The sequence below is a fragment of the Lissotriton helveticus genome, chromosome 9 (genome assembly GCF_964261635.1).
Source record: "Lissotriton helveticus chromosome 9, aLisHel1.1, whole genome shotgun sequence".
Classification (NCBI taxonomy): domain Eukaryota; kingdom Metazoa; phylum Chordata; class Amphibia; order Caudata; family Salamandridae; genus Lissotriton; species Lissotriton helveticus.
The window spans coordinates 947,737,185-947,765,120 of NC_136070.1; the positions used below are offsets into that span (position 1 = coordinate 947,737,185).

A 27,936-nucleotide genomic window follows, 5' to 3' on the forward strand; every position below is an offset into this window, starting at 1 on the left:
GCATGCAGCAGTCACCAGGGCGATGCACGCCCACTGGGGCACGGGACTTGAGGAGCCCGGGACGGCAGCGGCGTGCCAGTACACCATGATGGCGGCGGGCACGATTAAGGCGGTTACATGCCTATATGGTCGGATGCTTAGGGAGAATATCCCTCCTCTCGCATCCCTAAAAACGAAATGGGAGGCGGATCTGAATAGGGACATACCGGACACGACGTGGGCACAGCTTGTCCGTAGGGCTCGCAACAGCACGAGAAACGCCAGGTTCCAGTTGATCCACTACTATGTGTTGCATAGGGCGTACATGACCCCAGGTAGAATCAGGCGGTATTTTGGCGATGTCACGGCAGCCTGCCCCCGGTGCCCGGAGGAGGGGGCTGAGTTAGTGCACATGCTGTGGGCGTGCCCGGCCCTACGAGATTATTGGCAGGAAGTGGGGGAGATGCTGAATGAGGTGACGGGAAGATCCATAGAGTACGGACCGGCGGAATGTCTTTTGCACTGGTTTCCCCATACCCCCAAAAATAAGCTCACGAGTAAGTTTATCGACATGGGACTGATGGTGGCTAAGAGGGAGATCACTAAGAACTGGAAGGCGAGGATGGGGCCTACTCCACGGAGATGTCGGAAGGAGTTTCTAAAATGGGCCACGGCTGACAGCACACACAGATACCAACTTGCGCGCAGGACCCCTAGCCAGGCAGCGGCTGACACTGCGACCGCATGGGAAGTGATGGTGCAGGAACTCAGGGATAGCGAAGCTGATGCAGAGGAGGAGACTCCCGGGGGGGAGGGGACGGAGGAGGCGAGGTGAGGCCCTAGGAGCAGCAGGAATGTAGGGAGACTGAAGCCAGCAACCCAGAGATGGTAACAGCGTAGCCTTAGGCGGGTGATGGTGTACGGGATGGGGTGGGGGGGGGAGTTTTGGGTTGGCGCAGGGAAGGGGAGTTGGGGATCAGCGCGTAGTTTAGTAGGGCCATAAAAGTAGTCATACACTTCATCCGAACACTAACCACTCCTCTGTATTGAACGTCAGGCATGGGTGAGCAGAGGCTTCAACGCCGCCCGGCCCCCGGGTTGTGGGCTGAACGGCTGTGTACTGGTTGACGAGATGTATTGTATATCTGCTAAAACTTATGATGCTACCTATATGTGTGTATTGGCCTGTACAGGTATGCCTACAATAAAAATTGTTTTCAAAAAAAAAAAAAACATTAGTAAATATGTCCATAGTTAGCGTGGAGTGGGTGTGATGTATTCCTATAGGTTCTGAATCGATCCCCCTATTCCTGACCCTATTCTGGTTAACAAACCAACAAGTTAACTAGCAGTCAGCCCATGAGGCAGCAAACCCCCATGATGCAGATACCGTTATCTGACGAAGCCACACTACGGCACAGGAACGTGTTATCTGATTAGGTCATAACGCTTGCGATCTAATTAGACAAGCGATATTCCTCCAGCCCCTGATAAGGCATACGGAGTTCTCATAACAAATCAAACCTATGACAACCTGGGAAAAACCCTGCGGCCATTGTTTTGATTTCACCGAGAACTTCAGCAAAAGAATGTGCTAACGACCAAGTCGTATGACATCCTTATTGACGTATCTATGTCCATCCTTACGTCAATCTCGGCACCTTAAAGGTATAAATATTACCGATATTGCGCTATGCAAACACACGCGGTGGTGACGAGACGGAGCAGCCATACTTGCCGAAGCCCAGAGCAGAGCAGACCCCGCTGGCGCAGCCCCGCCTTCCTGACGCGCTGAGAACGAGACGCGCTGCTTTCTCCTGCCGAGAGATCCAGCACCGGCGCTTCCGGGTAGCCCTCGCAGGCAGCCTGGAATATCGAGACCAGAGAGAGAGATACCATCCCTCATTCATCCTAACTTCCAGGTACAGAACTGAATAACCCCTCACAGAGAATTCTTTAGTCAGTCACTTGGCAAAAACAAACTTAACTTAAACTGTAACTTTCTATTCCCGCCCACGCATTAGACTTAGGTCAGGTACACGGGGTAGGCGTATCTAGAAACACCAGTTGAGTACGTTTAGTCAAATGTATATGTGTATGTAATATATTTTAATCATTTTAAACTTTCATATGGCTTAGAAACCATATCAATGTTTTTACAGTATTATTTTATACTTCTGCTTTTAATGTATGCACTTTACTTAACTATAAGTATTGCAATAATATCGATCCATTTCTCTTGTACGAGAAAAGAGACTGATCAATAAATAACATCTTTTATTGAACACGCCCGTCTCTTCCTTTTCTCTACAATCTGATGAGACTAAGAATGCACGTACTGACTGAGTAAAATAAATTGCCTTTTGTTCACACGACTCTCGAGATACACTCTTGATTAGGGGAGAGCAAAGTTGTCATGTTCTATGGTTGTCAGAAACTAAATCCCTTCTTGTCTATCCAGGGAGGTTCAACTCCTCCTTGCCTATTCGAGAAAGTTTCTAGTGAACTCTGAGCTAAGCTGGCAAACCCAAAACTTTAAGTCTAATATCGACAGTAGTAGACCTAGTTAACGTCTGGTCTAGGCCTATACTATTGAAGGTATTATTCCAATGCGCAGAGCCTATTGGGATGATAGGAACTACACTACACCCCGACTCGCGGTGGCATGGCTGGAGAGGTCGCCTCGAAGGGGAGGGAGTAGCCCCTTCGGACGATTTGCAGCACCCACCTGTCCGAAGTGACAGTGCGCCAGTGGAGGAGGTGATGGCGAACCCTGCCGCCCACTGGCGTCGAATGGGCCTGAAAGCTCGGACTAGGAAGGCTTTGAGGCAGATGCTGCGGGGGTGGATGTGGGCTGGCCTCCCCGCTGTCCCCGGGTACCGCCACGGCGGTTACCACGTCCGCCACCGCGCAGGATGTTAGTCTGCGGGCCGTGGCTGGCAGGACGTGTGGAGGCGCCCCTTCCGTGGCCACGAAAGGAGCGAAAAGCATCAGTTTGCTGGCGCGGGCCGACAGGCCCAAGGACTAGGCCGTAGCCCTGGAGTCCTTAAAGCGCTCAAGCGCACTGTCTGCTTTGTCGCCAAAAAGGCGACGGCCATCGAACGGCATGTCCATAAGGATGTTTTGGACATCAGCCGAAAAGTTGGCAGACCTCAACCAGGCGTGGCGACGAATCGCCACCGTCGTTGCCATCGCTCTGCCCAGTGAGTCCGTGGTATTCAGCCCACATCGGATGGAGTACCGTGCCGCATCTCGATCCTTAAGGGCTTTGGCGAGTTTAGCCCGGGCCTCCTCCGGGCATTGTGGCACCACGTCCGCGTTCCAGTGGGCACAGAGGAAATCTCACAAACATGGTCCAGATCTCAAAAGGAACTGCTAGAGATCTGTAGTGGTAGTTGACGAACAGCTAATGGGTCAGTGGCAGACCCCTCTCCCTTCCCCAACCATAGCTCACAGTTGTGACAGATACGTCACTTCTGGGTTGGGGCGGCCATCTGGGAGTGTTGGAGATCAGGGGACCCTGGTCTCCCATGGAGTCTGGGCTCCACATAAATTTATTGGAGCTTCGAGCGATTCGATTCGCATTGAAAGCATTTCTTCCCTCTGTGAAGAGAAAGTTAGTGCAGGTGTTCACGGACAACACGACCACCATGTGGTACTGCAAGAAGCAGGGCGGGGTGGAATCGTGGATGCTTTGTCGAAAGGCCCTTCGTCTCTTTGGATACTGCTAGAACAGCAGGGCATAACCCTGGTGGTTCAACACTTGGCAGGTTCTCTGAATGACAGGGCGAACTAACTCAGCCATCGATGCCTAGCAGATCACGAATGGCCTCTCCAATTAGAGGTGGTGCAAGGTCTCTTACAGCAGTGGGGAGAACCTTGGTTGGATTTGTTCACATCCGAAGAGAACGCACAGTGTCCGCAATACTGCACGTTGGAGTTTCCAAGGTGGCTATCACTCTGTGACATCTTTTGTTGCGAGTGGAGCTCAGGCCTGCTTTACACCTTTCCACCCATACCACTCCTGCCCAAGGTTCTGAAAAAGATCAGGAGCGACTGGGCCCAAGTCATCCTTGTGGCTCCTGACTGGGTGAGGAGAGTGTGGTATCCACAGCTTTTGAGAATGAGCATTGATGATTCGATCAGGCTGCCCCTTCGGGAGGATCTTCTGTCACAGAAGCAGGGTGAGGGTTCTCTACCCGAACTGGTCAACTCTGCGCTTCCATGCAGGGAGATTGAGCATCAGCCGTAGATGGCTTTTGACCTTCCTCCCGAAGATGTAATATTTTGGCATCCAGGCGGCCTCCACTAAGACGGTATCTGCCTGCCGTTGGCAGAAATTTGTATTATACTGTACAGAAAGGTCTATTAACCTTCTTTCTGCTTTTCTTTCCACTGTCCCTCTATTCATTCTAACCCTTGCTAACAGGGCTCGGCTTTGGGAACTCTCAAGGGTTATCTTTCTTCTCTGTCTGCGTTTTTGCGGCTGCCAGACCAACCCGCTCTCTCTCCAAGTCTCCAATTGTAAATACGTTCTTAGAGGGGCTGGCACCCATGTTTCCACCCAGGCCCTTTCTTATGCCGCAGTGGAACTTTAATTTGGTCCTCACTTATCTTGTCTGCTCCCTTTGAGCCTTTACAGAACTGTCCCCTCCTGCTGCTTACCATCAAGACAGCCTTTTTAGTGGCGCATACTTATGCCAGGAGGGTGAGTGTGTTGCAGGCATTATCTTGAACGTCTCCCTACATGATATCTTTTCCGGACAAAGTGATGCTTTGCACCCATGCATCATTCTTGTCAAAGGTTGTGACCCCATTTCATCTGCGTCAATCCATCACGCTGCCCACCTTCTTTGCTCCCCAGCATCCTTCTAAGGAAGAGGAGCATCTCCACCGTCTCGACCCAAAAAGCGCATTGCCGTTCTACCTTGACCGCACAAAAGTTACTGGTGGACGTCCAACTCTTTGTGGGGTACGTGGGAGCCAAGAAGGGACGGGCAGTGTAGAAAAGGACCATCTCTCGCTGGGTCGTTCTCTGCATTACGATCTGCTATGCCTTTGCTAAGAACCTGTCACCTGAGGGATTCAGGGCCCAATCCACCAGGGGAAAGGCTGCGACTACAGCCTTGGCTCGGGGTGTCCCATTCCTTGACATCTGTCAGGTGACAACGTGGGAATCTTTGCACACATTCACTAAGCACTACTGCCCGTTCGGTCCTGCAGGACTTCCTAGTACAATTTATTGGTCCGTAACCTCCCGCCTGGATGGTATGGCTTGGGTATCTAATTCAAAGGTAAGGAATCTGCAGCTAGAAGTCTCTATCCGATTAACAATTTACTTACCATTGGTAACGCATCATCTGGTAGGACTCTATCTAGCTGGAAATTCCTTACAGCCCCACCAATGCCTCCCCGCTTTGCTGACTGATTTCATTAGGGCTAGGGTTACTCATCTTTTCAGGGCCCTAGTTTTGCACACGATTAGTCGCTTACTTCCTAGCTCTGCACTTCTGGCGTGGAAAAAATGGAAAGTACTGAAGTCTGCGCACCTGGGAGGCGCCTGGGAGGCGCCTGTAAAGGACCTGGGACGTCACAACTGATGCTACAGACAACGTCATGCAGAGCCTAATGGAGCCACCCGACAGTGCGCGCAACGTGCATTTCCCAGCAAACCTTTACAGATCCAGCTTGACAACTGAGAATTTCAAAGTTAAGGAATCTGCAGCTAGATAGTCTCTACCAGATAATGCGTTACTGAAGGTAAGTAAATTGTTTATCAGTGCTGCTCCCGGAGTATGTGTGGCGTTCTCTTCCTCATGTCCAGAATACAATGGCATCCTCCTGGAGCAAGTCTTATCTTTCCTGACTGTAACCATCTGGTCTCGCTGATGCCAAGCAGGGAAAGGTTGTATTTTTTTCACATCCACAGCCACTTGGGCTTTCTTGGCTGTCCTGTACATTGTCCTCACGTACCATGTCCGGACAGTGATGGTCTTGGTCGAAAGCAGGTGGATCAGCTTTCTGTCTTCCAGGGAGCTCTGGCTCTCAGCTCAAGGTGTCCTAGCTCTCCGTGAAGGAGATTCCTCTCTCCCAATGGCCAGGATGTCTTTTGGTTTTCTGGGTAATATTTTTGTAGCTAGTATTTTTTTACATGGTAGCTAGCCCCAAGCATAACCTGCTTACTTTCACAGCTGGGCTTTGGACTGGCCGAGCTCACAACAGAGATACAGAAGAAAGTCAGTGGAAGAACACAGAAACAGTGACATCAACCTGCCAGCAGGTACTGGGTCCCAAGAAACACCAACGTAATGAATGGATCTCCACTAAGACTCTCTGCAAAATCCAAGAGAGAAAGGAAAAGAAAGCTGCAGTCAACAGCTGGAAAAGAGCAGAAAAAGCGAAAGTTCAAGGTGAATAAACCGAAACCAACAAGGAAACACAGAGAAACCTAAGAGCGGACAAGAGAAATTCAACGCTGGTCTTGCCACAGAAGCCCAGGAAACAGAATGCAATGGAAACTTGACACAACAAGGAAACTCTCTGGCAGATAAAGAAAGTCCTGTTAAAGACAAAGCTGGGAAGACAATCATGGGTAACAAATGCTAACAGCGGAGATGAGTGGAGCACTTTGAAGAACTGATGAACCAGACTGTGCCGCAGTCTCCACCAGAGAAGCAGCTAGTTGACAAGGACGTATCAATAGTCTGTAGCAGACCAACCAAGGAAGCTATCAAACAGCTGAGAAATAGGAAGGCAGCTGGACCTGATAACATTCCTACAGAGGCACTGAAGGCTGACATTGAATCATCAGTAGACCTGCTCTACCCCATGTTTGGAACGATCTAGGAAGAGGAAAAGGTGCCATCAGACTGGAAGGAGGAGGGATATCTCATCAAGATTCCCAAGAAAGGTGACCACCTTAACTGTGCAAACTACAGAGGAATAACTTTTCCATCAATCTCAGCCAAAGTGTTCCACAAAGTCATCCTGAACAGTATGAAGAAACAAGTTGACACTGTTGTGAGGCCACCAAGCTGGCTTCCGCCAAGATTGATACTGCACAGACCAGATTGCAACACTGCGCATCATCATTGAGCAGTCGATGGAATGGAACTCACCCCTCTATGTCAACTTCATTGACTGAGAAGTCATTCAACAGCGTAAATCGAGAGACCCTTTGGAAACTTATCCGCCCCTAAGGTGTGCCAGATAAACTCGTAAGAATCATCAGGTACTCTTACGAGGGAATGACCTGCAAGAAAGTCCATGTAGAACAACTCATGGACACCTTCTTAGTGAGGACCGGAGCCTGCCAAGGTAGTTTGGTCTCACCTTTTTCTCGTCGTGCTGGCCATACACTGGATCATAAAGACATTCATACCAAGGAGAAGAAAGGGGATCCAGTTGGTACCTTGGACGCAGCTCCATAACCTGGACTTTGCAGACGACCTGGCCCTACTCTCCCATACCCAGCTGTACATGCAAGAGAAATTTGACAGTGTCCGCTACATCAGCACAACATAGCCTCAACATCCACAGGGGGAAAACAAGATCCTGAAGGCTAACACGATGAGCATGACGGCAGTCACTCTCGCAGACGATGCACTGGAAGAGGTTGAGGCCCTCACCTACACGGGCAGTGTCATAGACAAGCAGGGTGGCACAGAGGCTGATGTCAAGGCAGGAATCAGCCATGCAAGGGATGCCTTCACTCAGCTAAAGAAGATCTGGAGCTCCAAGGACCTAACGCTGCAAACCAAGATTAGGCTTTTTAACACCAATGTGAAATCAGTCCTTCTGTGTGAGCAGAAACTTGGAGGACAACAGTGACCAACAAAGTCCAGACCTTAATCAACACCTGTCTGAGGAAAATTCTCCAAATCCACTGGCCAAACACCATCCCCAACAATGACCTATGGCAGCAGACTTTCCAACTCCCTGCTCATGAAGATATCAGGAAAAGACTCTGGGGCTGGATAGGTCACACCCTCCGCAAACCAGCATCAAGCACCACCAGACAAGCCCTGACCTGAAACCCTCAAGGGAAAGGAAAGAGGAAGGCCAAGAAACACCTGGTGCTGAGGCCTCAAGGCTGACTGCAAGGCAATGGGTTACACCTAGAGTCCGATTAAAGAAAAGCCCAGGACAAAGATGGCTGGCCTGGTTGATGTCCTATACCCCAGAAGGGTAGTAGGCATAAGTAAGTACCACCTGGCAGGATCATTGCATGCCAGGGCAGTCTAACTCTCCCATTAGCACATCGTGAATCACGAATGGCAGTTCTATTTGGAGGTGCGGTATAGTCTCTTACACAAATAGAGAGTACCTTGGCCTGATCTCATCTCCACCGCCAAGAACGTGCACTGCCAGCCCTTCTGTGCATTGATGTTTACAAGGTTTCTCTTGCTCATAGATGCATTTTGCCTCAGGTGGAACTTGGGACACCTGTATGCCTTTCCCCCTATACCACTTCTGCCAGAGTTCTCAAGAAAATCAGGACTGACTGGGCCCAAGTCTTCCTAGTGGCTCTGTATTGGGCACGAAGATTTGCTATCCAGAGCTCCTGGGCTTGAGCATCTGTCCTCTGATCAAGCTGCTCCCCAGGGAGGTCCTACTTTTGCAGTAAATGGCAGGGTTCTGCACCCAGGCCTTCGCAATGTCCACCTTCATGCATGGAGGTTGAGCGGCGACAGCTGAACACCTTTGATCTTTCTCCGGAGGTGATTGATGTCACGTTGGCAGTCAGGCTCCCCTTGACAAAACCTTTTATACAATAGTGGTGGAACAGATTTGTTGCTTGGTGCGATTCTCTGCAGATCAACCCCATTCAGGCAAAGCGGTCTGATGTGTTATTGTTTGTTTTGTTCTTAGCCTGCGCACAGTTAAAGGGTACCTTTCTGCGGTTGCCGGTTCAGCCCTCTTTATACAAATTCCCTGTTATGATAGTTTATGAAAGGGTTACAACAATTGTTTCCTCTCCTTTTCTCTATCTTGAGTCAGCAGGTCTTTAACTTTGTCCTCACATTTCTAATGAGCACCCTATTTGAGCCGCTTCACAGCAGTTATTTGCGGCTTCTCACCCTCAAGATAGTATTCCTAGTTGCCATAACATCAGTGCTATGTGCGAGTGAGCTTCAAGCTCTTTGTGTCAACCCGCCGTACACCACCTTCTTTGCAGACAAACTGGTTCTGTGGATTCCAGCATCCGGCTTGCCAAAAGTTGTGATGGCGTTCGTTGTATGTCAGACTATTACCCTGCTGGCGTAATATGCTCCCCATCACCCCTCTTTAGGAGGAGGAGGTACTTCATCACTTTAACACCAAGAGGGTGCTAAGCTTCTACATATATCGTACCAATGATCACCAGGTGGGCAATCTGCTCTTTCTTGGGTTCTCGAGGGTGAAAAAAGGCAAGGCTGTACAGAAGAGAACCATCTTCCATCAGGTGGTGCTCTGCATTAAGATCTACTATAGATTGGCTAAAAAACAGCCTCCGGAAGGATGTGTGCTCCTTCTACCAGGTCCAAAGCTGTTTCTACTGCATTAGCATTCAGAGTCCCTGCCCTAGGCTTTTGCCAGGCGGCCACATGGGCGTCCCTCCATATGCTCACAAAGCTCTGTTATCTGCACAGTCAAGTTCGCCGAGAAAAACACTTGGCCTGCTCGGTCCTGCAGCACTTTCTGGATTGAGTCCATGCAAAGACCCACCAACTAATAGGTACTGCTTTGGAATCTATTCAAAAGGAGGAATCTACAGATACAAGTCTCTATCAGAAGAAAGGAAGGGTGATGAATCTGCAGCTAGATAGTCTCGATCAGAAAGAGCATTACTAATGGTAAGTAACTTGTTCTTCTGGACGCTGGGGAAACTTTTGTGGTAGTTGTAGGGGCAATAATCTGGATCGCCTACAGGCAAAACCTTCTCATGTGTTATTTTTTCATTATTGACCCAGCTAGGCATTGCAGTGGGCACAGCTAAAAGTTGCATGGTGCCCCTTTCAGACTTTTTATGTTTTCCAGATCAGCTTTTTTTTTCCAAATCGCCTATTGTTATGTGTTTTCTGAAAGACCGTACACGTGTGCCCCCCAAAGTCTTTGATAGTGACTCAGTGGGACCTTAATTTGGTTCCTCGTACCTGCGATTGAAGCCTATTTACAATTATTCCTTGCTGCTCTTGGCTATTAAAATGGAGCTCCTCTTTGTGATGACCTCTGCACATCGTGATATACAGCTGCAGACTGTTAGTTCAGCCTCTGTACGCCACCACCTTTCCAGACATATCGGTGCTGGGGACCCGGGCCTCCTTTCTGTCTAAAGCGGTATCAACCTTTCAAGTAGGACACCCTCACTGTGCTTGCTTTTGTCTCTCTACATCATCCCTTGAAATAAGAGGAGAGTCTTCAGCTCCTTGACCCCAAGAGAGCCTTAAGCTTTGACGCTGAAAACACAACAGCATTAAGGTAATTATGAACTCTTTGTGGCATTTGCTGGCGCTTAGAGAAGGTGGTACAGAAGAAAGCTCTGTCAAGATGGACAGTCCTGTATATAAAAGTGTTGCTCCCAGGCTAAGAAGAACCTCCTGAAGGCCTCGGCTTATTCCATCAGAGCTAAGACTATCATGACTGCATTAGCGAGGTATTCCTGTTTTAGATCTATGCCTTGCTGCAACTTGGGTGTTGGTGTAGCATTCACAAAATTCTACTTCTTTGACAGCCAGGTCCACTGGCGGAGGACACATTGTGGCCCCTCAAACCTGCAGGACTTTTTGGTTTGAACACACTCCTCAGTGCTCAGCCTGTTGAGAGGTGCTCCGAAGAAGCCTCTATGGTCTTCTTTTGGTACTGTTCTGCTGTGGTGTCTGGCCTGACTTACTGGTGCTGAAAGCGCCGGGACGCCCCTTTGCTGGGGCAGCTGTGCGCTATACAAGACCTGGTAACAATAACAATATACATTGTAAAGAAGAGGAATCCCTGCTTAGAAGTATCCTTACAGGAAAACCGGTTTACTTACTGTCACGGGGTGGGGGCGACTGACCCCGAGGTCGGTGAGCCGATGACCCCTTGGTGGACCACCGCACCTGATTTACGTACTTCCCTTGCCCCCATGCAGCCCCGGGACGGTCTGGACCCAGAGGAATGGAGGACGGGTGACCCGGAATACTGGTGGCCTATGAACCCGGAGGCTGAGCACGTCTCCTTTAAGGCCTGGGAGACCGGCGCGGTAGCCCCGCCCCCTGCACAGGAAGAGGCAACTTCAAAAGAGCCCTGGACGGAGGAAGAGGCGGAGAACGCGAGCCCCGAGTCGAGAGGACGCGAGGTGTATCCCAGGAGTTACCCCGGCGGAGGAGAACCACGGACGAGCCCAGCTGTACCTTCCCTGACGAGCCCACAAGACGAGTCCTCGAGGAGCCCAGGAGAAGCAAGCCAGCGGCCAGGAGAGCCGAGGAGACACGTTCCGCCCTGCCACACGCCCACGGGAGGAGTGTGGCTCAAGCAGGTACGGGGGCGTATGGCGGGTTGGTTGGGACTAAGTCCGCTACCCCCTAGCACGTAAGAATCCTGCACGTGTGTCCCTGCTACCACATCCCCTATCCCCGACCTCACGAGCACCGACTGAGCACTTGCCTGCCTTTGAGTGTAATACACGAGTGCACTGGTGTCCCTCACCCCCGGCCCTTGCATAACCTGAGAAAGCAGCCACTAACATCCGGTTTCCTTTCCTTCCTCGGTGCTGCCGGAGCGGCCTTCTGGTGACGACCGGATCACTGGCCCTGACACCCTGGATCCTGCCCGGACCACCTACGACCCGGCCGCCTTTGCGAGGGAAAGGCTAACCAGCCGACAAAGGAAAACCTATACTGTGCCCATTAAAATAAAACCTTCTTTGAAAAGGATTCCTGCCTATGCTGACTCTGCTTCCATTGATACCCTCTTGGGCCCCCTAGTTTTTCCGGTGTCGGACCAGGCTCCACCCACCCCCTTACACTTACCTTTGATAATCCTCTTTCTGGTGAACACTTTAATCGCAGATACCTCACTGTCCACCCTCTTCACTGCTCTGTGAAGTGTATATCTTCACATTCTAAAAAAGATCCTTAGTTATGCTTTGGCAGACTGATACCTGTAACTTGTGTCCGCTTATTCTCATCTGAGGGGCGCAGGAAATGATGTGCAGGTGTAGTGCCTATCTGTGGCCCGCCCTGTCACTTCCGGAACAGTGCAAGTTTACCCTGAAGGCCTGTGGGAGCACTCAGCAGCTGTTGCTTGAAAATCTCAACTGCAGTATGGCGACTAGGAATATTCTAAATGTGAGCAATCTTCGGTTAGAGTAGGCATCATAGAGAGCCATACCGAAGGTAAGTAACTTGCTTGTTCTTCTGGTGAGTTCTCCATCTTATTGCTCTCCCATCTATTGGTGAATGGCAACTGTGGTTCACCTGAGGTTTAGATGCATTTGCTAACATGTAATGTATGTTATCTTTTACATTGCAGTTTACACATTACGTTGCTATGTCTGCACAAATGGTTAGGCTGCTGAGGTCTGATAAAACAGCCTGGAACTTTACACTCCAAGTATAAAGCTTCCATTTCAGTAAAAGCTCAATCCTACCTAACATAGCTCCTCCCATACGTATACTTAAGGGGGGCTCTCTGTATTGCACTATGATGCAAATGAGGCCCCAGAGCTTTCCCCTACCATTTTGAGCTCCAAGAGTGTATTCGATGAGTTGGTTACAGGAAGTAATGTTTTGTCATTTACTGTGGTCTATTAACTATCTGTAATTGGTTAACAGCTGAATCACTTAATGTTTCTTATTTGACAAATGTGATAAACAAAGGATGTTCCTCAAATGTACCATTTTGTTTTTCAGTACCGTGTAACAGTTCCAAAAATGGGAGCAGTGGCTGACCTATGTACAGCTCTGTCAAATCTCACCAAGATACCTGCAGAGAGTGTAAGACATCTTTCCTTAAATGGTCTACGATTTATTTTGATGCTACATCTGAATATAATATTGAATTTTACAGTATTGAAATGGGCAAGCAATTTTATCTGGTTTGGTATTTAGTTTATTGATGTTGCTAAATGGTGTCCTCTTAGCTAGAAATCGATCCTTAAACAGAAGAGCCTTTTTGTAGGTTTACACACTTTGAATTATTCACCATCAGTAGATTTAACTTAACAGCAAAAAGAAAAATTAAACACAGCAGTGTACACAACCTATAAGTTGGCTATATAGCAGACTCAAACAATTAGGTGGAGAGGCTGAAACCTCACTCGTTTAAGGTATTCTTCTTGAGGTAATATTCAGATATCCCCTGCAAATCCTGTGAAGTGAGTTATTGGAGTGTTTTCTGCTCTTAACAAGATTTTGTTTTTTCAGTTACCTTTCCTTTTTTTTTTTTTTTTTAAACCAAAAATCTTGTACAGAGGACTTATACTTTTAAGAGTTTTACATTCTCTTTGAAGATTTCCTCGAAGGTGCAGCCCTCTCAAGTTTCCCTATGTGGGGGTGTCACTGGGCTGCTGGGCCGAGGGAAAGTATGTTCCTGTTTCCACAGCCAGTACCTTTATTTTCAGTCATCTTAGCTGATATAGTTGGTAAACAGCCCTCACTACGAATCAGTCACCCTGCATGTTGTTAAAATGCGGTAGTTCCAACACCCGCGTTGTACCAATGCATACCATTACCCCGCAAGTCGTAACAACGACTTGAGGAGGTGGGAGAATGTGTTGGATTTGAAATCCAACACCTTCCCTACTGTCCACACAGACTGGAGTTGGAATAGTAAATTATACTATTCCAACATCCAGCACCACTTGCGGGGTAATGGTATGCATTGTTACAACACAGTCGTTGTAACAACTGCGTTGTTATAACATGCGGGTGATGGCAAGGGGAATAAAGTGGCATATTCGATATAGTTATGTAGTCTGAGACCTTTATGACCCATTACTCACAATTGTAAATCAGTTATATCTTGCTTTCCAAACACGTTCCACAAGACTGCCACTTAGCTCATCCTCTTCCAGTGAAACTTTAAATACGAAAAGGAGATTACTGTTATATCAGTCAGCAGATGCATCACGTTCATCTGTGGAGAAATTCACCAGAAGGACATTTTGTGCTTCTCTGATCAAAAAGATGTAAGAAAGAACTGTGAAATTCCTGTTTCTGGGTGTACAACTGGGGAAGAATCTGACCTGATCTTTGAATCCCCTTTGGAAACTTTGCCCTCCAATTCAAAGAAGTCTGTCTTTTCGCCATGGGATTCTTGAGATTTTTCTAAAACGTTAGACTATCTCTGATTATGTGCGAGATCCACAAACACAATTGTTTCATTAAAAATATTTTGCAATCAAATCGGATTAAAACGAAAGTATGCACAATAAGGCAATATTCCTGTTTTTGCAGTTATCCAACTAACATGTCAGTATATTTGACTGAAACACCACTGCAAAACAGTGTACATGAGATTAAAAGAAAAGCAGGAAATGCCTATCCTTTATAAAGTCTACCTGTAGGAAAATTAGATTATCCTCTTACTAAAACGAGAACCCTGACTTTTTCTTTCTACAACTCCATTTGAAGCATGGAAGCAAAGGAGAAGACTGTCCGCTCTTTGGGGAGCTTTGCACCTAGCTGCATAAATACAGTTTTCCTTCTGGCCCTTTAATCCCACTCCTTATGGAAAATGGAACAGATGGTCAATCTGAACCTCACCGATTACCTTTGACAATTATGTGGAAGTTGTGTGCAATGGGCAGGATATGGTGAGACAGATCCTCCTCACTGGCCTTGGCTCTGGATTTGTTTATGAGATCGATGGGCTCTAATGTTGACATCTGGTGCCATGCTTGGTTGTGCTCTATTGGGTTTTCAGGCAACGTCAAAACAAATCTTTTGAAAATACCCTTGACTGAGCTCGCATTTTCAGTGAGAAGACCAACACCTTTGAAGAGCTTTGAGCAGGGATGGAAATGATCTCTTTCAACAGTCCTGCAGGTTTACTATAGTCTACAGAAGACTGCCCTTTTGGGAGAACCAACCTTCCCAGCCTGCCTAGCAATCAAAAGATTTCTTTTACAGCTACATAAAGCATGCTGGTTCAAGAAGCAGTTGTGAAAGTAAGTCTCTTCTTCCTCCCTTCACGTCCTTCAAAGCCACCTAAAGTCACCCTAGAAGGCATATCTATTCTCTGGGGGGATATGGGATGTCCTATACCCTAGGTATGCTGGATTCAATCATGACAAACCAATGTGCTCTTCATATTGTGGAACAAGTTACATGGCCTTCCCTTCCAGGACCTTCCTCCTCCCATCTGCCTTCCCCTGTCTGTCACCACTGAAGATCATGTTTGTGCTCAGTTGCAGGAGGTTCTTGTTCTCTTGTGCTGATTGGCCATGGAGTTGGTTCCACAGAATGAGTTAAGACAAGGATGCAACTCTCCTTATTTTCTTATTCCCAACAAAGATGGTGTCTCCCATCTGTAGGAAAGGGCTCCTTTTTGCATGGTTACTCCCCACATTTGCCTGACATCTGATGCAGCCTGGCTTGCTGAGCCCTGGATCCCTGCCAATCAGGTTCCCAGGGCCTATGTTCTTTCCCAACTGTACCTTTATACCTACAATTGGAAAATGTCGGCCAACAGTTTAAGCCCTTGTAAAAGGTACCATGGGTACCAAGGGCACTTGGACCAGGGAAGACCTCTAAGGGCTGCAGTGCCTATTGTGCCACCCTTAGAGGCACGGTACATCAACACCCACGCACTGCCAATGCATGCTGTGTGCTTTGGTGCAGAGAAAAGTGAAGAGTCGACATGACACAAATCCCTGTGTGCCATTCCTGCAACCCACTGCCTGAGGCCTAGGTAAGTCACCCCTCTTGCAGGGTGCATTAGCCCTCCGGTGAGGTGCCACTGGCATGAACCCTGTACCCCTATGGTTTCTAGGTCCTTTCTTAGACATTGTAAGTATAGTAAAGCCATAAAGAGTATATGGTCTGGGAGTTGGTCACTATGCACTCCACAGCTCCATAATGGCTTCACTAAAAACTGGCAAGTTTGGTAGCAAACTTCTCAGCACATTAAACACACACTAATGCCAGTGTGGAATTTATTGTAAAATGCACTCAAAGAGCATCTTAGAGATGCCCCCTGAGAAATTACCCATCCTGGTGTGGTCCCTGAATGGCTGCCCGCCATTTGCTACCACCAGACAGGTTTCTGGACCACAGGGTAAAGAGCCTCCGATCTCGGGGTCCAGAAACAAAGCCCATTCAGGGCAGAGGTGTTGTGCCTCCTCCCCCAGGATGGGCTGGGTCCACTAAAGGGAAACTTCAAAGGCCTTTCACCTTTGGTAGCTCTCCCTGCATTTTGCTGTCCCAAGCAACTGGCTCCCACCGGTTCTGCAGGAGAATCGTTGTGGAAAACCAAGCTAAGAGAGGGATGCCCACCTTTGCCAACCCCACACCTCAGGTGGGGGAGGCAAAATGAAGCACACATCTCAGTCTTCTCCATCTTGGAGCTGAGGGGACATTTATAGGGGCCTTGCACACCCCTAAAATGCCACTAAATCTTGTATTTAGGGGCAACCCTGAACCTTGCCTCCTCAGATTCGAGGAAGAAAGGAGGACTGACTGGTTGTTCTGACCCAAGAAGGAGGACACCTACTGCTTTGGCCCCCAGCCCTACCGACCTGTCCCAACTCCGACCTGCCTACAGCGAAGAAACGGGCATAGCCAGCAGCCCCCCAGAGCCCGGAGGACCTACCCTGCACTCATCTTAAAGACTCCATCTCCTGTAAGCACCGGATTTGCTCAACAAAGACTCCAAGACCAGAATCTGGATTCAAGTGACCCCGCGATTCTGCACCCGATGCCCGCAGCCCGAGTTTAAATGGCCCAACACCACGAGAAGGTCTTTCCAGCGATCCTGACCTGGGATCGGGGGTTCCCGACCTCCCTCAAGCTCCAAGCCGAAAGCCTGCATCCTCCGTCTGAAGGGTCCCCCCCGACCGCGACAGTAGCTGGTAAGGAAACCTGACGCCAGAAGACACCCTGACACCCCACGACCTTAGGTGGCCCAACCGATGGTGTCCTGGCATCCCCAAATAACCTAACTTACCTCTCCAGCTGGTGGCGGCCTTCAGGAAGTCTCCCTGTCCGAGCCTGCAGCACCTTCACCATACCGAAGGTCTCTATTGAAAAGCACAGTGTCCCCAAATTCTTTTTGACACCTTGCACCCAGCCGCCCCAGTGCCTCTGGTGGTGCAGCTCCTGTGCTGGTTGTTGGCCCCTACAGTGCTGACCTTAACCTCAGGAGCTTTGCTCCCACACCCAAGTGGCCTGCTTGTAAGCAGTCCCTAACCGAAGGCCCACTTAGGCCCATTGGCTAACATTGGGCCCCTGCACTCTGCACCGGGCCGCCTCAGTGCCGCTGGTGGTGCAACTTGAGTGCCTATCTAGACCTTGGGGAACCTTGGTCCTAACCCCCAAAACTTCCCCTTGTATGTTGTGTACTTACCTGAGAAACCGCTAACACTTTTTCTCCCATAGTAACCCATGTTATGAGATTTTGGGCCTTAAATGTTCTAAGTGTTGAACTGATGGTTGTATGGAGAAAAGATAACGTCTTCCCATGTATTGTGAGATCCTCATGTGTGGTATCTAGGCATACCACCCCCAGTTTTAAAAATAATCTAAAAGTAACTGAAACGTATCCTAAAAGTAATTATTGTGTAAAGTAAACTGCTTCCTGAATCAATATGAACCTGTAACTATTGCAACATTCAATCATAACTGCATTTCATTGTTAAATCATGCATTCCAAGTATATATAACAACCTGTACCAAGTCCTTCTTGGTTCTAGAAATAAAATACAAGTGTACCTTTTTTTATACTTACTCAATTGGTCTGGATTCGGTCACTGAGTGTGTGCATCAGTCTTGATTGAAGTGAATACAATACATTCTTAACACACCCTCTGGATAAGCCTAACTGCTCGCCCACACTACCACATAGAGAGCTGTTAGTACTTACCTAATTTAGCCTCTGCTATACCTCTGGGGACTCCCTGGACTCTGTGCACACTATGCCTTACTTTGGTATAGTATATACAGAGCTAGCTTCCTACAGGGCACACAACTTACATGTAGCTGAGAGACCTTGAGTACTGCAGTATATGTTGCAACTTTTTCCTGTTTCTCTTGTGTTCTATTAAAGAATTTGTGTCTTTCTAACACTACTTAAGTAGTTTCATTAAAATGACTTCCCAGTTTAACCAGCGTGGATTGGAACCCATCTTTATCTTCTCCGCTTGTTTAATCAGAATCATATACTTCAGTATCTTCATAGACTTTCCTGCCTAGCACACCTAAATTGTGTAATAATATATGCTGTTTGCTCACTGCTGAAAAATGTTCTCCACCTGTGGCTATTGGATATGTGTTAAAGATTTTTATCCATTTATGCCAGGGCAAATTTGGTTCCCCAGCTTTATTTAAAAATGGAGGAGACTGGCTCATCGTGGCTGCAGTCATGATGACGATTTCTTCCTAAATGAGAACTCTGTAGCATAGAACACCAGTTATGCGGAAATTAAAATGTGATTTATTTCACTTTCGGATGCTGCTCTTAATTGACTAACTGGCTGATGAGCAGGATATGACACCACCTTTGCTGTAGACATAAACAAACGCTTTCGCACCAGACGGGTCAACCTCAAAGCACTTCTACAGTCAGCACGGTTGTAAGATCAGTTACACCCTACCTCTGTCATTTACACGGGGAGAATGCAGCAGTCTGATAAAGAAATTTGCTTTGGCTGCACAGGCAACTGTACAGGGCAACAACTGGCTGAGCGGAGAGCGCTGATCCTTCGATGTCCAGAGAAACATGCAGAATGCATCTTAACAGACCAACAGCCACTACACTTTGGCTGCGCAAGCACAGTTGAGGGCAACACTGATTTAACTGAGGGCACTATCCTTTTCATGTAATGAGGAATGCCCCATCTGCCTAAGTCCACTTTCCTTACCACTACGTATGGAGTGAGAACCTTCTGACGTATGAGAGGACCACACAGTCCTCTTTTAGTGCCTCTGGTGAGGGCGGTCGTTTGAAGCTCACAGTCCTCGTTTAGTGCCTCTAGTGAAAGCGATCTCTCACTCTAGTGCTGCCAGAAGAGGGGTGGGGACACTTCTGGTGTGCCACACGGAGTCACCAGCGCATAGCCGGCATGCTGCTCGGAGACTCAGAGCAGGGCAGATAGCACCCCCTTCCCATTTGTTCAGAAGCCAACTACCAGCTATTCCCCAATCAGAGTACTTCAAAGGAAAAGAGCTGGTCATCAAATCTTCACTTAAAGAACAGTGCGTCCGGAAGCTATGCAGTTCATGAGCCCTGTGCCACCTCTTGATGGATCTCGTTCCTCAGGAAACTTGACAACTGTTCCCAAAACTGTTTTCTCCCACAACATATGACAGAAAGAACAGGCTAGGATCACTTCACAGGGGTGACGATGCACCGATGTCCCCTGTTCAGTATCCCATCCTCGTTGCCAAAATATTGTAAACCAACAATAAGACACTGCATGAGCTAAGTCCAATATTAATTTAAGACCAAATCGTATGTTTCTAAGCTCACCTATCTCTCTATCAACCTCCTCTCTCACAGCAGTTTGTCACCCGCATTCTAAGTTGAGCTCCGTCAAGATTCCAAAGATGATACAAAATGAGGAGGAGAGGTAGGGGGAATGTGCAGGGACAATGGGAAAGGAAAGGGGTGGAAGTAAAATTGCAAGTGTTATACAGTGGAGTGTCGCAACTCGGTGTGTCGCGGCGCAAGCAGAGTAGAGTGCAGGGTAGGGTGTGGGAGGGAAAACAAACAACATGGAAGGGGATATGGGCGATAGACTGAAAAAAAAAGTCCAGGCAAGAGGACCAAAAGACCTGCTCAAGAAAAAAGAATAGTTATATCACCAGATTTTTAGAGTTGACAAATACAGGATAGATGAAAAGATGAAATAGTTTAATATTGCTAGGTCACAATTCTTGCTCTTATTTATAGTGTAGTGAAGAGTGCCCACCTCTTACTGAGACCTAACCTGCTTGGTGCCACAGCAAAACCTATATTAACATGCCCACAAAAAACATAGAAATCAATCAATCAGGATTTATAAAGCGTGGCTAATCGTCCAATAGGGTATCCAGGCGCTTGAAGGTCTCGGAGGCTTATTCGGACAACCATATCTTGAGGGACATTCGGAATTCCGAAAGTGAGGTGATGTTCCGGAGGTGCTTGGGGAGGCTGTTCCAGGTCTTTGCTGCAATGTGGGATAAGGAGCTACCCTCCACTTCTGCTTTGGTAGATGTGGAAATATGGGCATGTGAGAGGAAGGCGGAGCATAGTCTTCTCGACGGTTGGTGGAAGTTCAGGAGGTGGTTCATGTAGGCGGTAGTTAATGTAGGCGGATCCTTGGTTGTGTAGAGCCTTGTGTGCATGGGTCAGCAGCTTGAATTAGCCTCTTTACTGTACGGGGAGCCAGTGGAGTTGCATGAGGTGGGGTGTGATGTGGGTTCGTTCAGAAAGGCAGAGGATGGCATCCCAACACTATTTAAGACTATAATGAAAAATGTGCAAATTATCCTATTAAGGCTTTTCTATCTCTAGCTTCTTGGATCATCACAGTTGCAGTTCAGAAGGCCAGTCTGGCATTCATAACTATCAAGAAAAACTACAAGCCAACACACACTGTCATTATCTAGCCAGCTCACCTAGAGATCATGGCAGGCGAAACCATACTTCAACGATCCACGCCTAACTATCTTTCCTGAAGAAGAGAGTCAAAGGATCCCAAGGGAAATAGTTGAGATGGTCAGTGGGTGGCCCTTTGCACTTCCATGGGAAACAAATTGCTTCCAGCTGCTCCAAGATCATAGTTCCTACTTCATTGATACTATCATTCAAGTTCTGTTAACCTACATATCTCTCCTGCGTCAGATTTTCCAATAGCTGCTTACTGTAAACAGTCTTCTAACTGACCGTATTCAATATGCACGCCATTATGCTGTATGGGAAGAGGGCGGCAATGTTGGTCAAGATCTGTTCTGAAATTAACATATTCTTCTGGTGGCATAGCTCATCCACCTCTTGGCATTACTGTACTCATCCAATGAGGGAGCAGTACCAAGAGTAATCTTCTGCTCACTGGTGATTAGTACTGCTGCATGATTAAGGCAAACAGCTCAGTAGTTGTGACTGAACCCTGCCTAACATATTGTCCCAGACACCTCTAGTTACTGGTGGATTTTTTTGTGCCACGTCCTTATTGCCCTCATGCTCATAGCCTTCTGTGCTGGTTGATTTCTACTGTGGATGTGCCCTTATGTATGTACACAGGCACCTGGTGCAGCTAGATGGTCAGTGGGGCTAGATATCACTGACCAGTTAGTGGTCCGTGTGTGAGGGCTTCCCGCTGAAAAAGTGCTTTGATGCCTCGTCAGTGGTAGTAAGCGCTATATAAATGCAATTACAATACAATACAATAAGAGCTAACACATCCAAGGCCATTAGATCTTCGCATCTCAGATGCAAGATTATAAAATAGAGTTGATTATTTATCTCACAACCTGGGGCATTGGGGAAAAGATAATTAACCCCTACAAATTCAGGTTTGTATTAGTGTTTTTTAGTAGGCATAATGTAGATTTCGCCGCTGTTCAAGAAATACATCTGACGAATATTTGGAACCACAATGTGGATGGAGCACTCAACTTCTTTGCATCATATTCCGCTTACTTCCGAGGTGTCATCATTCTTGTAAGATGTCGTCATTCCTACCACCTAGATGTAGCTGTAAATACTGAAGGGAGATATCTGATATTGTAAGGGATTGTAGGCTACTAAGATGCCACTATTGTAAACACTTGCAATCCAAACCCAGACTGCCCCTCTATATCTATATCTATATCTCTCTCTCTATATATATATATATATATATATATATATATATATATATATATATATGTGTGTGTGTGTTTCTAAAGTCTGCCCAAAAGCATGAGCGCGCACTCAACTGACAGCTGTTCTTCACGAACCTTTATTATGAGGCGAACCAGCAGTTACAGCCCCAATGTTTGATGCGCCTGACCGGTTTCGGAGTCCTCTACTCCTTCAGCAAGAGGCATGGCTGGTTGCTGCAGGCACTTTCGAGCATTCTAAAAGCCGCATGCATATTGGTGTTTTTATCCCTTTGGTGGGTCGCTTTGATGCGCTTCAGTTTTTTAAGGCATGCTGGGATTTGTAGTTTGCCCGAAATCCAATTATTACCCTCTCGTGGGTCCTGCGTGAAACCAGTATTTTATTCCATTTTATACCCTCTGGTGGGCTCAGGATAGTAAAAGCATGGTTTGTTTTAAACGCTGCAGTTCCACTCACTCTGGCTCACAACAGTTTAAGCCCTGTGGTCCTCGACGCTGGTTTTGTCGGCGGTGCAGTTCTCTACGGCTGGGGCAGCCGTAACAAATGTTTCTAAAGTAATAAGTAGAATAAAATACTGGTTTCACGTAGGACCCACCAGAGGGTAATAATTGGATTTCGGGCAAACTACAAATCCCAGCATGCCTCATAAAACTGAAGCGCATCTAAAAGGCGCATGCATATTGGTGTTTTTATTCCTTTGGTGGGTCGCTTTGATGCGCTTCAGTTTTTTAAGGCATGCTGGGATTTGTAGTTTGCCCGAAATCCAATTATTACCCTCTCGTGGGTCCTGCGTGAAACCAGTATTTTATTCCATTTTATACCCTCTGGTGGGCTCAGGATAGTAAAAGCATGGTTTGTTTTAAACGCTGCAGTTCCACTCACTCTGGCTCACAACAGTTTAAGCCCTGTGGTCCTCGACGCTGGTTTTGTCGGCGGTGCAGTTCTCTACGGCTGGGGCAGCCGTAACAAATGTTTCTAAAGTAATAAGTAGAATAAAATACTGGTTTCACGCAGGACCCACCAGAGGGTAATAATTGGATTTCGGGCAAACTACAAATCCCAGCATGCCTCATAAAACTGAAGCGCATCAAAGCGACCCACCAAAGGGATAAAAACACCAATAAGCATGCAGCTTTTGAATGCTTGAAAGTGCCTGCAGCAACCAGCCACACCTCTTGATGAAGGAGTAGAGGACTTCGAAACCGGTCAGGCGCATCAAACATTGGGACTGTAACTGCTGGATTTCCTCATAATAAAGGTGCGTGAAGAACAGCTGCCAGTTGAGTGCGTTCTCATTCTTTTGGGCAAACTTTAGAAACATTTGTTACGGCCGCCCCAGCTGTAGAGAACCGCACCGCCGACAAAACGGTTTAAAACAATCCATGATTTTACTATCCTGAGCCCACCAGAGGGTATAAAATGGTATATATATATATATATATATATATATATATATATATATATATATATATATATATATATATATATAATATTTTGTATCCACATATCACTGCATTAGATATGATTCATTAACATTAATGGCACCAGAGTTTGAGGTGTAATCTCTTTACAAGGGCCCACTTGCACTTGATTCATTCCATCCTCCTCTGTTCCTCCCACACTTGGTGATAAAGTTGGATGTTGTACATCCTCTCCTTTTCACAATGATTATGTGTCACTTTGTAATGATAACTTCTAAATCCTTCAACTCAGTAGTCTCCACATGTTAGGTCTGGAAAGATTCAAACAAACCCGCAGGCCGCATACTGTTGTATTCTGCTGTTCTGATGTTGCAAAATCTGCGGACGCTAGAAGCTAAAGCCAAAATTCAATTGTCCAGAATAGGGTTGAACTCCTTAAGCGACATGTTTCCCGAGGGCAACTTCCTGTTGTTGCAGGCATTCGACCATAACTCACTTAGCATCCTAGCAATAATCTTCCTTTATCACCACCTCCAGGCTCCATGGCAAACTATATATACATCGTTCATCAATGAAGCCCCCCAGCAGCTCGCTCTGTCACCTGAGAGTGAACTCAGATTGATGATATTTAGTCTACGGACTATACACCATAAAAGCTGAGACACTGAAATGTTGATTAAAGGTAAATGGGAATCGGACCTGGGTTTGATAATCAGTGATGAACAATGGCCATTTTGTCTCGGCCAAACTGAAGAAATCTCTCCTTAATAGACTAAGGCTAATTCATTACTTTCTTATCCTCAGAATCTATTTAACCCCTAAATATTAGCTAAAAAGGTCTCAGAGAAGACTCGCAGTGCTGGAGGTGTCATGCATTAGAGGTAGGATTCTGCCCTTTTGATGTTCCTTGGGCATGGCGTATTACTGCATTGCTGCCTCCTCCCTTATGAAGCAGCTGTGTCTCCAGTTTTGTGCATGATATACCTGTTGCACAGGAATATGCACTTATGGTGCTGGGGAAAAGGCAGGGGACCATTAATTGAGGAAATATCCCTGTCCCAGAACACTACATTTCTGCCGCCTCTCCTCTTCCACAGTATACATGCAAGGACATTTGGGCCCCATTAAGGCCTTAGCTTCATCACCCATGCATGGCACCTCGACAGAAGCAGATCATTGAGTTAAACATGATATCTAAACATAGAGTTTATAAATAAAAGATATGTCTAGTAAAATACAGTGCCTCACCCAAGGTGTGAGCATAGATAACAGTAAGGATAATACATTATTCTGGTAGAAGCTAACATAGTAATGAAATATATTGTTGGCGAATGCACCATCTACTAGATTTGCATACTGCACTGTCAAACCCGAGTTAATGTACATTGATTAAAGGAAAATGTATGTGACATACTTTGTGTTGTATTTCTCAACTAATGTATATACTTTAAATTAAAAAAGTAATAATTCTTTCTTTTCACTAAATGCAAGTGCTCTTAAAAGTGTTTTTCCTCTCTTCTCTAGATGGTGGTGGCAGATGTTTATAATCATCGGTTCCATAAGATTTTCAGAATGGAGGAGGGGTTGAACCATATCATGGACCGAGATGATATATATGTGTAAATATATCAACTGTTGTATAGTACCAAATAATGCACTATAATTAAATTTGATATGGATATCTCTTAGAAACAGTGAATTGTGTGGTTGTGAATCGACCAAGATAATGAAAATATTTCAGCAGTTATAACAATTACCAAAGGCCAGTAGGTGTTGTACAACCAACTAAGAGATTACCAAGCTATACAATTGACTTCAGAATGTAATTCTTATATGAACGAGTATTAAACATTTGACAAAACATGTGGGAAGTTAAGTGAATCCACTCCAAGCTGACATTATGTTGCCTGCATTTATTAAGAGTTGCAAATATGTCAATCATTCCTACAAGATTATGCCTTTGAGTTTGAGAGATCCAGTGGTTTGTTAATTTAACAGTGACTTAGTTCCCTACTGTTAAAGGAGTCATTTTGGAATATATAAAGTCAAAATACAAGTAAATATAAATTTCATAAAACAAACGGGCACTTGAATTTTTCAGTGCTTCTTACTCAGTGTTCCAATACTGATCACCCTGTTGGTGACAGTTTATAGTCAGGCTATCCCATTTTGGGTTTACCCCTATAACTGATGAAACCCCACTGAAATGGAAACTGCCCTCATTAGTGTAAATATATAAAGACTTAAACTAAAAAACACCTGCACAATCACATACTAAAATGTCATTCAAAGGAAGGTAAGAGATAGTCATTTTTATTTATTTCTGAAGGACCAATACAATGTAACTTTTTTATACAAGGTAGCATCATGAAGACCTACTTATGCCTACTACCCCTTCAGGGTATAGGCCATCAACTAGGACTCTCCAGACATCTCTGTCCTGGGCTTTCATTTCAATCTGATTCCAGGTGTATCCCATCTCTTTGCAGTCAGCCTCGAGGTCTCAACGCCGGTTATTTCTTGGCTTTCCCCTTTTCCCTTGACCGAGTCTTGAACAAGAAAGACTGGTCTAATATTCTTCTGCTTGAATTTGTTGTTTAGAGATGTCATTGAAACATTATTTCTTCTTTCTTTTGTTTCCTCAGTTTTGTTTGCTTGGACTAAAGATGTATGGTTTCGAAGCATGTTTTAGGGCTAATCTAATTTATACACTGTAGACACTCTAGGAAAAATAGAATCCTATTTGATCTCATGGCAGTATTTAATTCTTTCACTTGTTAGTGAAATGTCTGGGTCCTAAGAATTTTGGCCAATATATTCTATCACATTTACCTATAGATTCAGAATGGGTAAAACCCTTTGCAGCATCCAACCCCCCTTGTCTAACTAGTCCTTCTTGATAGCAGGTCACCTGCGAAAAAAGCATCAAGTTTCAGATGCCTTGGAATGAAGGGCTACAAATTGATCTGGTATAATTAAAAATCTAAAAGGTTCCACAAAGTGCTATGCTGTGGGCAGGTTGACCACCACTACAATGTCATTATATGCAATATGGAATAGGTGAATGACCCCCAACGGTGTCCAGGAATTCATTAAAACTTTTGAGTTCGAGGCATGTGGGCTGCTGAATTCATATCTATAGCATAGATCGCCGCCTAGTGTTGGGTCCGGATGATTGCACATTGTTGTCCTGAAAGAGTCTTCGAAGTATCACGAGATAGGTGGCTCCTCCCCTGGACTACAGTGCGCTTGGGCATCGACTCCATCCCCAGATTGTTTTTTTCCGCCATTGGGTTCGGATGTACTTTCGTTCTCTCAGTTCGAAATCGACATATTCTCGAGGCCAAAAGGCCTTTCTTTCTCTCTTTATCGTCGGTATTGTTTGCGATCGGTGCCCAGTTCGGTTCGTACTCACCTTCAGAGTTCGACATTCGGGAGTCGCGTGACTCTTGGAGCTCGAGGCCCAGTTGACGCAGCAAGACCCTCGACGACGCGACATGGAACGGAGCCCGTTCAAGAAGTGTCCCGTGTGCGGATCGAAGTACCCGCACATCGACGTCCACCCGGTGTGCAACAAGTGCCTGTCGCCGGACCACGATGAAGCCAACTGTATGGCTTGTTCCAGGTTTCGTTTGAAGAAAACGATTCGGCTTCGGCGCGTGGCGCGCATGGAGGCCCGGCAGTCGGCCCCGGCACCGGTGGACATCTTCGACATCTTCGACAGCGACGAGGCAGACGAACACGACATTCACCTGCAGATTTCGCCTCCAGCGGAAGAAGTCGAAGACGACCCTCAAGTGGATGTCGAAGACCTACCCGTAGCAGACGTCGTCGACGAGGTAGGAGACGACGATGAGGCCTATGGGGCCATGGAAGATAGCTCAGAGGACGAGCTATGCCCCGTTCGAACTCTTACTAAGGCTCAGGTCGAGGGATCGCCTATCGGCCTTACCCAAGACCTTCTACCAAAATCCACGGCCCCGCCTCCAGACCCGGCTACGGACACTTCGGCGGAGCCGCCATTGAAGAAATGGAAACCGAAAGTGAAACCTTCAGTCTCCGAACACCCTAAAGTGGTTCAGGCGCAATCGAAACTGAAACCCTCTGATCCACCATCGACACCCTCGTCCTCCGGGGTGTCGGGACAGCCCAAGCCGAAGAAGCAAGTCGACCTGGCCAAGTCGGTGAAATCCGTCCAGCCGAAGCAGACTAAAGGCGTCGAGGTGCAGCCCAAAAAGGTCGTCCAGACTCCGTCCAGCAAGGGCGTCGAGCCGAAGTCCGGATCGGGTATCGAGCCGAAGCCGAGCAAGGCCGCGGCACCGAAGGCCGCAAAGGGCGTCGAGCCGACGACCGGCAAGGGCATCAAGCCAAAGGTTGCCCAGGGCACCGCCACAGGCACGCCTCGGACCGACCAGCCAAAGACGTCGACGAGCGAGTCTTCCCACGTTGCTGGACCAAGGTCGTCTGTCGTATCGGCGAAACCGTCCGCTTCATTCACGAAGCAGGTCTCGGACTCACTCAAGCGTATCAGGGACAAAGCCTCGGCAGAAGA

General features: G+C 47.0%; 1 protein-coding gene across 1 annotated transcript in view; it reads left to right on the forward strand.

Moving 5' to 3' along the window:
* Positions 1-27,936, forward strand: part of USP4 (ubiquitin specific peptidase 4) — a 742,179-nt gene that overhangs the window by 450,787 nt on the left and 263,456 nt on the right. The window contains exons 12-13 of the mRNA XM_078661202.1: positions 12,852-12,935; positions 24,909-25,003. Of these exons, the coding sequence (XP_078517328.1) occupies positions 12,852-12,935; positions 24,909-25,003 (179 nt within the window). The remainder of the gene's footprint in view (positions 1-12,851; positions 12,936-24,908; positions 25,004-27,936) is intronic.